This window comes from Anomaloglossus baeobatrachus, chromosome 6 (assembly GCF_048569485.1).
Source record: "Anomaloglossus baeobatrachus isolate aAnoBae1 chromosome 6, aAnoBae1.hap1, whole genome shotgun sequence".
Classification (NCBI taxonomy): Eukaryota; Metazoa; Chordata; class Amphibia; order Anura; family Aromobatidae; genus Anomaloglossus; species Anomaloglossus baeobatrachus.
This window is the reverse complement of record NC_134358.1, coordinates 111168244-111187290: the sequence shown is the minus strand read 5'-3', so window position 1 is coordinate 111187290 and position 19047 is coordinate 111168244. Positions and strand designations below refer to the sequence as shown.

At 48.5% G+C, this 19047-nt stretch overlaps 1 protein-coding gene across 1 annotated transcript in view; it reads right to left on the bottom strand.

The window, feature by feature from the left end:
- Positions 1–349: 349 nt before the first annotated feature.
- Positions 350–19047, bottom strand: part of UBE2W (ubiquitin conjugating enzyme E2 W) — an 87618-nt gene continuing 68920 nt past the window's right edge. Inside the window, exon 6 of the mRNA XM_075353164.1 lies at positions 350–1060. Within this exon, the coding sequence (XP_075209279.1) occupies positions 1047–1060 (14 nt within the window). The 3' untranslated portion in view covers positions 350–1046. The remainder of the gene's footprint in view (positions 1061–19047) is intronic.

Sequence of the window (19047 nt, the reverse complement as noted above, 5' to 3'; positions counted from 1 at the left end):
GGCTTATGAAAAGACTTGCAGCACATTCAGAAACCCCCCCTTCTGATATAAAGCCCTGATTCAAGTGTATTCACCACTGACGTGGGGGCAGCCATTTTGCAGGTATTCCTGACATTTTGGAGACCGACGCTTATGACTTCACTAAGGTACGAGGCACTTTAGTGATGTCACTAATCCAGATAGTAAATTGCAAAATGAACTATGGAATTCGTCCATCCTAAGAAAACAGCCACCTGAATTTTTTGTATAGGCAGAGAGTGGGCCTTGCCTAGAGCCTAGCGTATCACACACACTCGCTATAGGCAGAGAGTGGGCCTTGCCTAGAGCCTAGCGTATCACACACACTCGCTATAGGCAGAGAGTGGGCCTTGCCTAGAGCCTAGCGTATCACACACACTCGCTATAGGCAGAGAGTGGGCCTTGCCTAGAGCCTAGCGTATCACACACACTCGCCTCTATACTATCAATAACTATATACAACTTGCGTTCTGTTACCGCCTGGGTTTGAGATTTTTGTACCTGTCCATTGCACCCATCAGAAGACATTCACAGAAAGGAAACAAGGTAATAAATATACAGAGTTCCTGTTTCGCAGTCCTTCGGGTGAAGCATGTGGAGCCATGCTGCCATTCTTCAAATCACAGTGCATAGTATCCTGATGTCACGAATGGCAATGTAATGGAAGTGTTCCTTCTTATCCCAATGCATTTGGTAAACACATCCAGGAGGCCCTATCATGCATTTAGAACTGTTATTGCACAATACATGAGGACCTGGGAAATCGTGGAAAGCATAAGAGAAAAGTAACATGGAATTTTGTCCTGACGCCTGCGTTTTTCCAGTATGACTAACAAAGCATGTCAGCTGCATGTGCTCAGACAGCTATCACCATGCGCCACAATGCACACTAGTAAAAATGCAGTAAAAAGGAAGTAGTCTTCTTTATATTCAGTCACCTCTTGTCAAAGGTAAAAGTTCAAAGACTTGAAGGATCAAAGTGCTTGATTTTCAGCAGGATTAATCTTCTAGAGGGACTTGGGCTGGCATCAACATGTATCATCTTTAAAAAAAAGAAACAAGGATAAACATTACATGTGTCAAGTGTGATGGAAGTGTCCTACTAAAAAGGGACCTCGCAAGAAGGCACATCACATACCAGATACATAATGCCTACAAATGACAAGATTTCAGGCTAGGTCTAGGGATTGGTTTACAGCTAATAATCTCAGTTTTAGGTCAAGACTGCCCCAAAAATCGCAGGTGTATAGAGGATCTGTCAGCAGAGTTTTTGTTTGTTCTAAGAGCAGCATAGTGTAGCAGCTGAGACCCTGCTTCCAAGGATGTGTCACTTATTAAGCTATGATTGTATTTCAATAAATTCAGTTTTTAAAAGGAACTTGTCAGGTGCAATATATACCTAGAACCACGAGCAGTCCTGGGTGCATATTACTAATCCCTGCCTAACCGTCCCTATATCTAGTGGCATAGATAAAGAAATCCTTAGAAAAAGTATTTCTAAAGATCCTTTATTATATGCTAATGAGGCCACAGACTAGTTGCAAGGGCGTTCGTTCCCTTGGCTAATTGGCCCCCTTAGCATCTAAGCGCAGCCCTGTGGCCATGCTAACATCCTAAGGAATGTGCAGCGTCAGAGGCATGGTCGCTCACCTCTCTGCTGTCACCGCGGCTGACACTGGTTTTCGGCTCAGTGCACATAATCAGAAGTCCCTGGATTTCCGGTCTTGCGCATTATTACGTTGGGTGTACGCATCACGGCTTTAAACTGGTGTAGTATGCACTGATTCTAAGCCCGGCATTATTAGGATACACAACGGACACAGGTACGCGAGTCACTGCCGATGATGACACTGAGCAATAGGCATTGGATAGCATGTTAGCACACTCCTGTCGGGGCTAAAGGGACGGAATTGAGCAAAGGAACCATCGCCCTTGCAACTAGTCCCTGCGCTCATTAGCATATCATAAAGGATCTTTAGAAATACTTTTCCTGAAGATTTCTTTATCTATGCTACTACATACAGGCACAATTAGGCAGAGATTAGAAATATGCACCCAGAACTGCTCGTGGTTCTGGGTGCATATTGGACCTGACCGGTTCACTTTAATCACTATCTGCCCCATGCTTCCTTGTCCAACCACACCCCCAACATGGATTAGGAAAACTCTGCTGTCAATATGTATTGTACAAAGAAAGCTGTGCTGTGGGCATGGTTATACAGGGCTCAACATTCTGAGCTCTGCTAAATCTGCAGCTGAGAAAACTTTGAGTCTGTCACAACTGCTGTAACCAGTAAACTAAGTGATATATCTTAGGAATCAGGGTCTCAGCCCCTATCTCATGCTGCTGACTGATTCCCTTTAAAAGAAAGTAGTGTGCGTTTCCGCAGCTTTTCACTCATGACGGGAGTTTAAATGGTGCTATCTCAGCGAGAGCTGTGATCTAGGTCTTGTTTTAAAGCCAAACGTGTTTTTATCCAGGCTAATAAACAGAATGCTGAAATGACCTCCCAACTTCTTATGCATGAACCAATGTTACATAAGGGAAGTGGGTTGGGGGGAGTAGGGGGTAAAATGTGTGTGTGTGGGGAAGGGGGGGGGGAGAGCTGTCAGGAAGATTAGGCGAATCTGTAATGTGTGATCCTGCCCCTGCCTTTTATCACATTTTTTTGTGTGCTTATTAAATGCATAAAAAATACATGTCAAAAACCGTATGTGCTATGACCATATGACTGTGAATTCCAGCGTCCTTGTCATGTGCCTGTGCCAATTAATTTTCATATACATAACACATTTTTGAAATGTATTTCCCCTTTAAAAACTGGTTTGACAAAATTTGTATCACAAAACAATGGCAACCGCATGCTTTACCTAACAAGCATAAAAACAAGACTTTCAGGAGATGTTATTACTTCCCTCATCGCAGTGCATACTAACGCTCATTATTACTGTACATACGGGGAAAGTAGCCGCTCATCTCATCAACCCCCTGCATTTAAATTAGGCAATTTATTGATACCATGATGCGGATACAAAAATGCTGACCTCTTCCCCAATAACATCCATTGTATGCTACGGTTCCAGCGACAATGATCACTAGAGAAGAATGTCGAATACATTTATGACAGATGGAGCAGATTCCATCATCCAGAAATCACAGTCTCCATTCACAAATCACATTTGTCTTTAATTCACACGTGAACATAGACGAGAGGAACATGGAAATGTCTCGTCTTAAGAGGTTTCTCTGCACACCCCACTGTGTATATATATTTCAGTCATAGATTTGAATTTTCTGGCAATTTCTGCTTATCAGTGTTTGATGCAAATTTGCATGAAGATACTTGTCTGTAAAATTTATATTAGTATTTCATATACATTACATTGTGGACTCACAAAAAAATGTAGATTCTGGTAGCGATCGTAGCGTTTCAGGTGTTTGGGAAAACAAGCGCCTGAACTTTGCTCACCTTGAAGAATTTTCCGGTTTCAGAAAACCCCTTTCTGCTCGCTGCCCGCAGTTTGTTTTAAAAAAAGAAAAGAGAAATAGTGGCGCGGTGTCGGTGCACTACCCGGTGGAGAAAGTGGAATACAAAGCGAATAGCATATTACCGGTGTATGAAGTCCTTTGTTAACAAACCGGTTTTTGCTCCGGACACCCAAAGATTGCTCCTGTTCAGAGTTGAAAACCTAAATCACGCATGCACACTGCTCTCTACACTAGCACATGCATGCACACTGCTCTCTACACTAGCACATGCATGCACACTGCTCTCTACACTAGCACATGCATGCACACTGCTCTCTACACTAGCACATGCATGCACACTGCTCTCTACACTAGCACATGCATGCACACTGCTCTCTACACTAGCACATGCATGCACACTGCTCTCTACACTAGCACATGCATGCACACTGCTCTCTACACTAGCACATGCATGCACACTGCTCTCTACACTAGCACATGCATGCACACTGCTCTCTACACTAGCACATGCATGCACACTGCTCTCTACACTAGCACATGCATGCACACTGCTCTCTACACTAGCACATGCATGCACACTGCTCTCTCTACACTAGCACATGCATGCACACTGCTCTCTACACTAGCACATGCATGCACACTGCTCTCTACACTAGCACATGCATGCACACTGCTCTCTACACTAGCACATGCATGCACACTGCTCTCTATACTAGCACATGCATGCACACTGCTCTCTACACTAGCACATGCATGCACACTGCTCTCTACACTAGCACATGCATGCACACTGCTCTCTACACTAGCACATGCATGCACACTGCTCTCTCTACACTAGCACATGCATGCACACTGCTCTCTCTACACTAGAACATGCATGCACACTGCTCTCTACACTAGAACATGCATGCACACTGCTCTCTACACTAGCTCATGCATGCACACTGCTCTCTACACTAGCACATGCATGCACACTGCTCTACACTAGCACATGCATGCACACTGCTCTCTACACTAGCTCATGCATGCACACGGCTCTCTACACTAGCTCATGCATGCACACTGCTCTCTAAACTAATTCATGCATGCACGCTGCTCTCTACACTAGCTCATGCATGCACGCTGCTCTCTACACTAGCTCATGCATGCACACTGCTCTCTACACTAGCTCATGCATGCACACTGCTCTCTACACTAACTCATGCATGCACGCTGCTCTCTACACTAGCTCATGCATGCACGCTGCTCTCTACACTAACTCATGCATGCACGCTGCTCTCTACACTAGCTCATGCATGCACGCTGCTCTCTACACTAGACCACGCATGCACACTGCTCTCTACACTAGCACATGCATGCACACTGCTCTCTACACTAGCACATGCATGCACACTGCTCTCTACACTAGCACATGCATGCACACTGCTCTCTACACTAGCTCATGCATGCACACTGCTCTCTACACTAGCACATGCATGCACACTGCTCTCTACACTATCACATGCATGCACACTGCTCTCTACACTAGCACATGCATGCACACTGCTCTCTACACTAGCACATGCATGCACACTGCTCTCTCTACACTAGCACATGCATGCACACTGCTCTCTCTACACTAGAACATGCATGCACACTGCTTTCTACACTAGAACATGCATGCACACTGCTCTCTACACTAGCTCATGCATGCACACTGCTCTCTACACTAGCACATGCATGCACACTGCTCTACACTAGCACATGCATGCACACTGCTCTCTACACTAGCTCATGCATGCACACGGCTCTCTACACTAGCTCATGCATGCACACTGCTCTCTACACTAACTCATGCATGCACGCTGCTCTCTACACTAGCTCATGCATGCACGCTGCTCTCTACACTAGCTCATGCATGCACACTGCTCTCTACACTAACTCATGCATGCACGCTGCTCTCTACACTAGCTCATGCATGCACGCTGCTCTCTACACTAGACCACGCATGCACACTGCTCTCTACACTAGCACATGCATGCACACTGCTCTGTACACTAGCACATGCATGCACACTGCTCTCTACACTAGCACATGCATGCAGACTGCTCTCTACACTAGCTCATGCATGCACACTGCTCTCTACACTAGCACATGCATGCACACTGCTCTCTACACTAGCACATGCATGCACACTGTTCTCTACACTAGCACATGCATGCACACTGCTCTCTACACTAGCACATGCATGCACACTGCTCTCTCTACACTAGCACATGCAAGCACACTGCTCTCTCTACACTAGAACATGCATGCACACTGCTCTCTACACTAGAACATGCATGCACACTGCTCTCTACACTAGCTCATGCATGCACACTGCTCTCTACACTAGCACATGCATGCACACTGCTCTACACTAGCACATGCATGCACACTGCTCTCTACACTAGCTCATGCATGCACACGGCTCTCTACACTAGCTCATGCATGCACACTGCTCTCTACACTAACTCATGCATGCACGCTGCTCTCTACACTAGCTCATGCATGCACGCTGCTCTCTACACTAGCTCATGCATGCACACTGCTCTCTACACTAACTCATGCATGCACGCTGCTCTCTACACTAGCTCATGCATGCACGCTGCTCTCTACACTAGACCACGCATGCACACTGCTCTCTACACTAGCACATGCATGCACACTGCTCTCTACACTAGCACATGCATGCACACTGCTCTCTACACTAGCACATGCATGCACACTGCTCTCTACACTAGCACATGCATGCACACTGCTCTCTACACTAGCTCATGCATGCACACTGCTCTCTACACTAGCACATGCATGCACACTGCTCTCTACACTATCACATGCATGCACACTGCTCTCTACACTATCACATGCATGCACACTGCTCTCTACACTATCACATGCATGCACACTGCTCTCTACACTAGCACATGCATGCACACTGCTCTCTACACTATCACATGCATGCACACTGCTCTCTACACTAGCACATGCATGCACACTGCTCTCTACACTAGCACATGCATGCACACTGCTCTCTACACTAGCACATGCATGCACACTGCTCTCTACACTAGCACATGCATGCACACTGCTCTCTACACTAGCTTATGCATGCACACTGTTCTCTACACTAGCTCATGCATGCACGCTGCTCTCTACACTAGCTCATGCATGCACACTGCTCTCTAAACTAATTCATGCATGCACGCTGCTCTCTACACTAGCTCATGCATGCACGCTGCTCTCTACACTAGCTCATGCATGCACACTGCTCTCTACACTAACTCATGCATGCACGCTGCTCTCTACACTAGCTCATGCATGCACGCTGCTCTCTACACTAACTCATGCATGCACGCTGCTCTCTACACTAGACCACGCATGCACACTGCTCTCTACACTAGCACATGCATGCACACTGCTCTGTACACTAGCACATGCATGCACACTGCTCTCTACACTAGCACATGCATGCAGACTGCTCTCTACACTAGCTCATGCATGCACACTGCTCTCTACACTAGCACATGCATGCACACTGCTCTCTACACTAGCACATGCATGCACACTGTTCTCTACACTAGCACATGCATGCACACTGCTCTCTACACTAGCACATGCATGCACACTGCTCTCTACACTAGCACATGCAAGCACACTGCTCTCTCTACACTAGAACATGCATGCACACTGCTCTCTACACTAGAACATGCATGCACACTGCTCTCTACACTAGCTCATGCATGCACACTGCTCTCTACACTAGCACATGCATGCACACTGCTCTCTCTACACTAGCACATGCAAGCACACTGCTCTCTCTACACTAGAACATGCATGCACACTGCTCTCTACACTAGAACATGCATGCACACTGCTCTCTACACTAGCTCATGCATGCACACTGCTCTCTACACTAGCACATGCATGCACACTGCTCTACACTAGCACATGCATGCACACTGCTCTCTACACTAGCTCATGCATGCACACGGCTCTCTACACTAGCTCATGCATGCACACTGCTCTCTACACTAACTCATGCATGCACGCTGCTCTCTACACTAGCTCATGCATGCACGCTGCTCTCTACACTAGCTCATGCATGCACACTGCTCTCTACACTAACTCATGCATGCACGCTGCTCTCTACACTAGCTCATGCATGCACGCTGCTCTCTACACTAGACCACGCATGCACACTGCTCTCTACACTAGCACATGCATGCACACTGCTCTCTACACTAGCACATGCATGCACACTGCTCTCTACACTAGCACATGCATGCACACTGCTCTCTACACTAGCACATGCATGCACACTGCTCTCTACACTAGCTCATGCATGCACACTGCTCTCTACACTAGCACATGCATGCACACTGCTCTCTACACTATCACATGCATGCACACTGCTCTCTACACTATCACATGCATGCACACTGCTCTCTACACTATCACATGCATGCACACTGCTCTCTACACTAGCACATGCATGCACACTGCTCTCTACACTATCACATGCATGCACACTGCTCTCTACACTAGCACATGCATGCACACTGCTCTCTACACTAGCACATGCATGCACACTGCTCTCTACACTAGCACATGCATGCACACTGCTCTCTACACTAGCACATGCATGCACACTGCTCTCTACACTAGCTTATGCATGCACACTGTTCTCTACACTAGCTCATGCATGCACACTGTTCTCTACACTGCTCTCTACACTAGCACATGCATGCACACTGCTCTACACTAGCACATGCATGCACACTGCTCTCTACACTAGCACATGCATGCACACTGCTCTCTAAACTAACTCATGCATGCACGCTGCTCTCTACACTAGCTCATGCATGCACGCTGCTCTCTACACTAGACCACGCATGCACACTGCTCTCTACACTAGCACATGCATGCACACTGCTCTCTACACTAGCACATGCATGCACACTGCTCTCTACACTAGCACATGCATGCACACTGCTCTCTACACTAGCTCATGCATGCACACGGCTCTCTACACTAGCTCATGCATGCACACTGCTCTCTAAACTAACTCATGCATGCACGCTGCTCTCTACACTAGCTCATGCATGCACGCTGCTCTCTACACTAGCTCATGCATGCACACTGCTCTCTACACTAACTCATGCATGCACGCTGCTCTCTACACTAGCTCATGCATGCACGCTGCTCTCTACACTAACTCATGCATGCACGCTGCTCTCTACACTAGCTCATGCATGCACGCTGCTCTCTACACTAGACCACGCATGCACACTGCTCTCTACACTAGCACATGCATGCACACTGCTCTCTACACTAGCACATGCATGCACACTGCTCTCTACACTAGCACATGCATGCACACTGCTCTCTACACTAGCACATGCATGCACACTGCTCTCTACACTAGCACATGCATGCACACTGCTCTCTACACTAGCACATGCATGCACACTGCTCTCTACACTAGCACATGCATGCACACTGCTCTCTACACTAGCACATGCATGCACACTGCTCTCTCTACACTAGCACATGCATGCACACTGCTCTCTCTACACTAGAACATGCATGCACACTGCTCTCTACACTAGAACATGCATGCACACTGCTCTCTACACTAGCTCATGCATGCACACTGCTCTCTACACTAGCACATGCATGCACACTGCTCTACACTAGCACATGCATGCACACTGCTCTCTACACTAGCTCATGCATGCACACGGCTCTCTACACTAGCTCATGCATGCACACTGCTCTCTACACTAACTCATGCATGCACGCTGCTCTCTACACTAGCTCATGCATGCACGCTGCTCTCTACACTAGCTCATGCATGCACGCTGCTCTCTACACTAACTCATGCATGCACGCTGCTCTCTACACTAGCTCATGCATGCACGCTGCTCTCTACACTAGACCACGCATGCACACTGCTCTCTACACTAGCACATGCATGCACACTGCTCTGTACACTAGCACATGCATGCACACTGCTCTCTACACTAGCACATGCATGCACACTGCTCTCTACACTAGCTCATGCATGCATACTGCTCTCTACACTAGCACATGCATGCACACTGCTCTCTACACTATCACATGCATGCACACTGCTCTCTACACTAGCACATGCATGCACACTGCTCTCTACACTAGCACATGCATGCACACTGCTCTCTCTACACTAGCACATGCAAGCACACTGCTCTCTCTACACTAGAACATGCATGCACACTGCTCTCTACACTAGAACATGCATGCACACTGCTCTCTACACTAGAACATGCATGCACACTGCTCTCTACACTAGCACATGCATGCACACTGCTCTACACTAGCACATGCATGCACACTGCTCTCTACACTAGCTCATGCATGCACACGGCTCTCTACACTAGCTCATGCATGCACACTGCTCTCTACACTAACTCATGCATGCACGCTGCTCTCTACACTAGCTCATGCATGCACGCTGCTCTCTACACTAGCTCATGCATGCACACTGCTCTCTACACTAACTCATGCATGCACGCTGCTCTCTACACTAGCTCATGCATGCACACTGCTCTCTACACTAACTCATGCATGCACGCTGCTCTCTACACTAGCTCATGCATGCACGCTGCTCTCTACACTAGACCACGCATGCACACTGCTCTCTACACTAGCACATGCATGCACACTGCTCTCTACACTAGCACATGCATGCACACTGCTCTCTACACTAGCACATGCATGCACACTGCTCTCTACACTAGCTCATGCATGCACACTGCTCTCTACACTAGCACATGCATGCACACTGCTCTCTACACTATCACATGCATGCACACTGCTCTCTACACTATCACATGCATGCACACTGCTCTCTACACTATCACATGCATGCACACTGCTCTCTACACTAGCACATGCATGCACACTGCTCTCTACACTATCACATGCATGCACACTGCTCTCTACACTAGCACATGCATGCACACTGCTCTCTACACTAGCACATGCATGCACACTGCTCTCTACACTAGCTTATGCATGCACACTGCTCTCTACACTAGCTTATGCATGCACACTGTTCTCTACACTAGCTCATGCATGCACACTGTTCTCTACACTGCTCTCTACACTAGCACATGCATGCACACTGCTCTACACTAGCACATGCATGCACACTGCTCTCTACACTAGCACATGCATGCACACTGCTCTACACTAGCACATGCATGCACACTGCTCTCTACACTAGCACATGTATGCACACTGCTCTACACTAGCACATGCATGCACACTGCTCTCTACACTAGCGCATGCACACTGCTCTCTACACTAACACATGCATGCACACTGCTCTCTACACTAGCACATGCATGCACACTGCTCTCTACACTAGCTCATGCATGCACACTGCTCTCTACACTAGCACATGCATACACACTGCTGTCTACACTAGCACATGCATGCACACTGCTCTACACTAGGACATGCCTGCACACTGCTCTACACTAGGACATGCCTGCACACTGCTCTCTACACTAGCTCATGCATGCACGCGGCTCTACACTAGCTCATGCATGCACACTGCTCTCTTCACTAGCTCATGCATGCACGCGGCTCTCTACACTAGACCACGCATGCACACTGCTCTCTACACTAACACATGCATGCACACTGCTCTCTACACTAGCACATGCATGCACACTGCTCTCTACACTAGCTCATGCATGCACACTGCTCTCTACACTAGCACATGCATGCACACTGCTCTCTACACTAGCACATGCATGCACACTGCTCTACACTAGCACATGCATGCACACTGCTCTCTACACTAGCACATGCATGCACACTGCTCTACACTAGCACATGCATGCACACTGCTCTCTACACTAGCACATGCATGCACACTGCTCTACACTAGCACATGCATGCACACTGCTCTCTCTACACTAGCACATGCATGCACACTGCTCTCTACACTAGCACATGCATGCACACTGCTGTCTACACTAGCACATGCATGCACACTGCTCTACACTAGCACATGCATGCACACTGCTCTCTACACTAGCTCATGCATGCACGCGGCTCTACACTAGCTCATGCATGCACACTGCTCTCTACACTAGCTCATGCATGCACGCGGCTCTCTACACTAGACCACGCATGCACACTGCTCTCTACACTAACACATGCATGCACACTACTCTCTACACTAGCACATGCATGCACACTGCTCTCTACACTAGCTCATGCATGCACACTGCTCTCTACACTAGCTCATGCATGCACACTGCTCTCTACACTAGCTCATGCATGCACACTGCTCTCTACATTGCTCTCTACACTAGCACATGCATGCACGCTGCTCTCTACACTAGCACATGCATGCACACTGCTCTCTACACTAGCACATGCATGCACACTGCTCTCTACACTAGCACATGCATGCACACTGCTCTCTACACTAGCACATGTATGCACACTGCTCTCTACACTAGCACATGCATGCACACGGCTCTCTACACTAGCACATGCATGCACACTGCTCTCTACACTAGCACATGCATGCACACTGCTCTCTACACTAGCTCATGCATGCACACTGCTCTCTACACTAGCACATGCATGCACACTGCTCTCTACACTATCACATGCATGCACACTGCTCTCTACACTATCACATGCATGCACACTGCTCTCTACACTATCACATGCATGCACACTGCTCTCTACACTAGCACATGCATGCACACTGCTCTCTACACTATCACATGCATGCACACTGCTCTCTACACTAGCACATGCATGCACACTGCTCTCTACACTAGCTTATGCATGCACACTGCTCTCTACACTAGCTTATGCATGCACACTGTTCTCTACACTAGCTCATGCATGCACACTGTTCTCTACACTGCTCTCTACACTAGCACATGCATGCACACTGCTCTACACTAGCACATGCATGCACACTGCTCTCTACACTAGCACATGCATGCACACTGCTCTACACTAGCACATGCATGCACACTGCTCTCTACACTAGCACATGCATGCACACTGCTCTACACTAGCACATGCATGCACACTGCTCTCTACACTAGCGCATGCACACTGCTCTCTACACTAGCGCATGCACACTGCTCTCTACACTAACACATGCATGCACACTGCTCTCTACACTAGCACATGCATGCACACTGCTCTCTACACTAGCTCATGCATGCACACTGCTCTCTACACTAGCACATGCATACACACTGCTCTCTACACTAGCACATGCATGCACACTGCTGTCTACACTAGCACATGCATGCACACTGCTCTACACTAGGACATGCCTGCACACTGCTCTACACTAGGACATGCCTGCACACTGCTCTCTACACTAGCTCATGCATGCACGCGGCTCTACACTAGCTCATGCATGCACACTGCTCTCTTCACTAGCTCATGCATGCACGCGGCTCTCTACACTAGACCACGCATGCACACTGCTCTCTACACTAACACATGCATGCACACTGCTCTCTACACTAGCACATGCATGCACACTGCTCTCTACACTAGCTCATGCATGCACACTGCTCTCTACACTAGCACATGCATGCACACTGCTCTCTACACTAGCACATGCATGCACACTGCTCTCTACACTAGCACATGCATGCACACTGCTCTACACTAGCACATGCATGCACACTGCTCTACACTAGCACATGCATGCACACTGCTCTCTACACTAGCACATGCATGCACACTGCTCTACACTAGCACATGCATGCACACTGCTCTCTCTACACTAGCACATGCATGCACACTGCTCTCTACACTAGCACATGCATGCACACTGCTGTCTACACTAGCACATGCATGCACACTGCTCTACACTAGCACATGCATGCACACTGCTCTCTACACTAGCTCATGCATGCACGCGGCTCTACACTAGCTCATGCATGCACACTGCTCTCTACACTAGCTCATGCATGCACGCGGCTCTCTACACTAGACCACGCATGCACACTGCTCTCTACACTAACACATGCATGCACACTACTCTCTACACTAGCACATGCATGCACACTGCTCTCTACACTAGCTCATGCATGCACACTGCTCTCTACACTAGCTCATGCATGCACACTGCTCTCTACACTAGCACATGCATGCACACTGCTCTCTACATTGCTCTCTACACTAGCACATGCATGCACGCTGCTCTCTACACTAGCACATGCATGCACACTGCTCTCTACACTAGCACATGCATGCACACTGCTCTCTACACTAGCACATGCATGCACACTGCTCTCTACACTAGCACATGTATGCACACTGCTCTCTACACTAGCACATGCATGCACACGGCTCTCTACACTAGCACATGCATGCACACTGCTCTCTACACTAGCACATGCATGCACACTGCTCTCTACACTAGCACATGCATGCACACTGCTCTCTACACTAGCTCATGCATGCACACTGCTCTCTACACTAGCACATGCATGCACTGCTCTCTACACTAGCACATGCATGCACACTGCTCTCTACACTAGCTCATGCATGCACACTGCTCTCTACACTAGCTCATGCATGCACACTGCTCTCTACACTAGCACATGCATGCACACTGCTCTCTACACTAGCACATGCATGCACACTGCTCTCTACACTAGCTCATGCATGCACACTGCTCTCTACACTAGCTCATGCATGCACGCGGCTCTTTACACTAGATCATGCATGCACACTGCTCTCTACACTGCTCTCTACACTAGCACATGCATGCACACTGCTCTCTACACTAGCTCATGCATGCACACTGCTCTCTACACTAGCACATGCATGCACACTGCTCTCTACACTAGCACATGCATGCACACTGCTCTCTACACTAGCTCATGCATGCACACTGATCTACACTAGCACATGCATGCACACTGCTCTCTACACTAGCACATGCATGCACACTGCTCTCTACACTAGCACATGCATGCACACTGCTCTCTACACTAGCACATGCATGCACACTGCTCTCTACACTAGCTCATGCATGCACACTGCTCTCTACACTAGCACATGCATGCACACTGCTCTCTACACTAGCACATGCATGCACACTGCTCTCTACACTAGCTCATGCATGCACACTGCTCTCTACACTAGCTCATGCATGCACGCGGCTCTTTACACTAGATCATGCATGCACACTGCTCTCTACACTGCTCTCTACACTAGCACATGCATGCACACTGCTCTCTACACTAGCTCATGCATGCACACTGCTCTCTACACTAGCACATGCATGCACACTGCTCTCTACACTAGCACATGCATGCACACTGCTCTCTACACTAGCTCATGCATGCACACTGATCTACACTAGCACATGCATGCACACTGCTCTCTACACTAGCACATGCATGCACACTGCTCTCTACACTAGCACATGCATGCACACTGCTCTCTACACTAGCACATGCATGCACACTGCTCTCTACACTAGCTCATGCATGCACACTGCTCTCTACACTAGCTCATGCATGCACACTGCTCTCTACACTGCTCTCTACACTAGCACATGCATGCACACTGCTCTACACTAGCACATGCATGCACACTGCTCTCTACACTAGCACATGCATGCACACTGCTCTACACTAGCACATGTATGCACACTGCTCTCTACACTAGCGCATGCACACTGCTCTCTACACTAGCACATGCATGCACACTGCTGTCTACACTAGCACATGCATGCACACTGCTCTATACTAGGACATGCCTGCACACTGCTCTCTACACTAGCTCATGCATGCACGCGGCTCTACACTAGCTCATGCATGCACACTGCTCTCTACACTAGCTCATGCATGCACGCGGCTCTCTACACTAGACCACGCATGCACACTGCTCTCTACACTAACACATGCATGCACACTGCTCTCTACACTAGCACATGCATGCACACTGCTCTCTACACTAGCTCATGCATGCACACTGCTCTCTACACTAGCACATGCATGCACACTGCTCTCTACACTAGCACATGCATGCACACTGCTCTACACTAGCACATGCATGCACACTGCTCTCTACACTAGCACATGCATGCACACTGCTCTACACTAGCACATGCATGCACACTGCTCTCTACACTAGCACATGCATGCACACTGCTCTCTACACTAGCACATGCATGTACACTGCTCTCTCTACACTAGCACATGCATGCACACTGCTCTCTACACTAGCACATGCATGCACACTGCTGTCTACACTAGCACATGCATGCACACTGCTCTACACTAGCACATGCATGCACACTGCTCTCTACACTAGCTCATGCATGCACGCGGCTCTACACTAGCTCATGCATGCACACTGCTCTCTACACTAGCTCATGCATGCACGCGGCTCTCTACACTAGACCACGCATGCACACTGCTCTCTACACTAACACATGCATGCACACTGCTCTCTACACTAGCACATGCATGCACACGGCTCTCTACACTAGCTCATGCATGCACACTGCTCTCTACACTAGCACATGCATACACACTGCTCTCTACACTAGCACATGCATGCACACTGCTCTCTACACTAGCACATGCATGCACACTGCTCTACACTAGCACATGCATGCACACTGCTCTACACTAGCACATGCATGCACACTGCTCTCTACACTAGCACATGCATGCACACTGCTCTACACTAGCACATGCATGCACACTGCTCTCTACACTAGCACATGCATGCACACTGCTCTCTACACTAGCACATGCATGCACACTGCTCTCTCTACACTAGCACATGCATGCACACTGCTCTCTACACTAGCTCATGCATGCACACTGCTCTACACTATCACATGCATGCACACTGCTCTACACTAGCACATGCATGCACACTGCTCTCTACACTAGCACATGCATGCACACTGCTCTACACTAGCTCATGCATGCACACTGCTCTACACTAGCTCATGCATGCACACTGCTCTCTACACTAGCTCATGCATGCACACTGCTCTCTACATTGCTCTCTACACTAGCACATGCATGCACACTGCTCTACACTAGCACATGCATGCACACTGCTCTCTACACTAGCACATGCATGCACACTGCTCTCTACACTAGCACATGCATGCACACTGCTCTCTACACTAGCACATGCATGCACACTGCTCTCTACACTAGCACATGCATGCACACTGCTCTCTACACTAGCACATGCATGCACACGGCTCTCTACACTAGCACATGCATGCACACTGCTCTCTACACTAGCACATGCATGCACACTGCTCTCTACACTAGCACATGCATGCACACTGCTCTCTACACTAGCTCATGCATGCACACTGCTCTCTACACTAGCACATGCATGCACTGCTCTCTACACTAGCACATGCATGCACACTGCTCTCTACACTAGCACATGCATGCACACTGCTCTCTACACTAGCTCATGCATGCACACTGCTCTCTACACTAGCACATGCATGCACACTGCTCTCTACACTAGCACATGCATGCACACTGCTCTCTACACTAGCTCATGCATGCACACTGATCTACACTAGCACATGCATGCACACTGCTCTCTACACTAGCACATGCATGCACACTGCTCTCTACACTAGCTCATGCATGCACACTGCTCTACACTAGCACATGCATGCACACTGCTCTCTACACTAGCACATGCATGCACACTGCTCTCTACACTAGCTCATGCATGCACACTGCTCTCTACACTAGCTCATGCATGCACACTGCTCTCTACACTAGCTCATGCATGCACACTGCTCTCTACACTAGCACATGCATGCACACTGCTCTCTACACTAGCTCATGCATGCACACTGCTCTCTACACTAGCACATGCATGCACACTGCTCTCTACACTAGCACATGCATGCACACTGCTCTCTACACTAGCACATGCATGCACACTGCTCTCTACACTGGCACATGCATGCACACTGCTCTCTACACTAGCACATGCATGCACACTGCTCTCTACACTAGCACATGCATGCACACTGCTCTCTACACTAGCACATGCATGCACACTGCTCTCTACACTAGCACATGCATGCACACGGCTCTCTACACTAGCACATGCATGCACACTGCTCTCTACACTAGCACATGCATGCACACGGCTCTCTACACTAGCACATGCATGCACACGGCTCTCTACACTAGCACATGCATGCACACTGCTCTCTACACTAGCACATACATGCACACTGCTCTCTACACTAGCACATGCATACACTGCTCTCTACACTAGCACATGCATGCACACTGCTCTCTACACTGCTCTCTACACTAGCTCATGCATGCACACTGCTCTCTACACTAGCTCATGCATGCACACTGCTCTCTACACTGCTCTCTACACTAGCTCATGCATGCACACTGCTCTCTACACTAGCTCATGCATGCACACTGCTCTCTACACTAGCTCATGCATGCACACTGCTCTCTACACAAGCTCTTGCATGCACACTGCTCTACACTAGCACATGCATGCACACTGCTCTCTACACTAGCACATGCATACACACTGCTCTCTACACTAGCACATGCATGCACACTGCTCTCTACACTAGCACATGCATGCACACTGCTCTCTACACTAGCACATGCATGCACACTGCTCTCTACACTAGCACATGCATGCACACTGCTCTCTACACTAGCTCATGCATGCACACTGCTCTCTACACTAGCTCATGCATGCACACTGCTCTACACTAGCACATGCATGCACACTGCTCTCTACACTAGCTCATGCATGCACACTGCTCTCTACACTAGCTCATGCATGCACGCGGCTCTTTACACTAGATCATGCATACACACTGCTCTACACTAGATCATGCATGCACATGGACCTCTACACTAGCTGATGCATGCGCATGGACCTCTACACTAGCTCATGCATGCACACTGCTCTGTACACTAGATCATGCATGCGGCTCTCTACACTAGCTCATGTATACGGCACTCTACACTAGCTCATGCATGCACGAGGCTCTACACTAGATCATGCATGTGTCTCTCTACACGAGCACATGCATGCACGCGGCTCTCTACACTAGCACATGCATTCACGTGGCTCTCTACAATAGATGACGCATACACGGCTCTCTACACTAGCTCACGCATGCACACTGCTCTCTACACTAGCTCACGCATGCACACAGATTTCTACACTAGCTCACACATGCACACGGCTTTACACTAGATCATGCATGCACATGGATCTCTACACTAGATCACGCATGCACACGGCTTTATACTAGATCATGCATGCACACGGCTTTCTACACTATATTATGCATGTACATGGACCTCTACACTAGATCATGCATGCACACAATTCTCTACACTATATCATGGGTTTTGTGCTGACTGATTAATCTTTCAGAACTCCCATAAATTACAGCGAAGCAAGCGGCGGACACG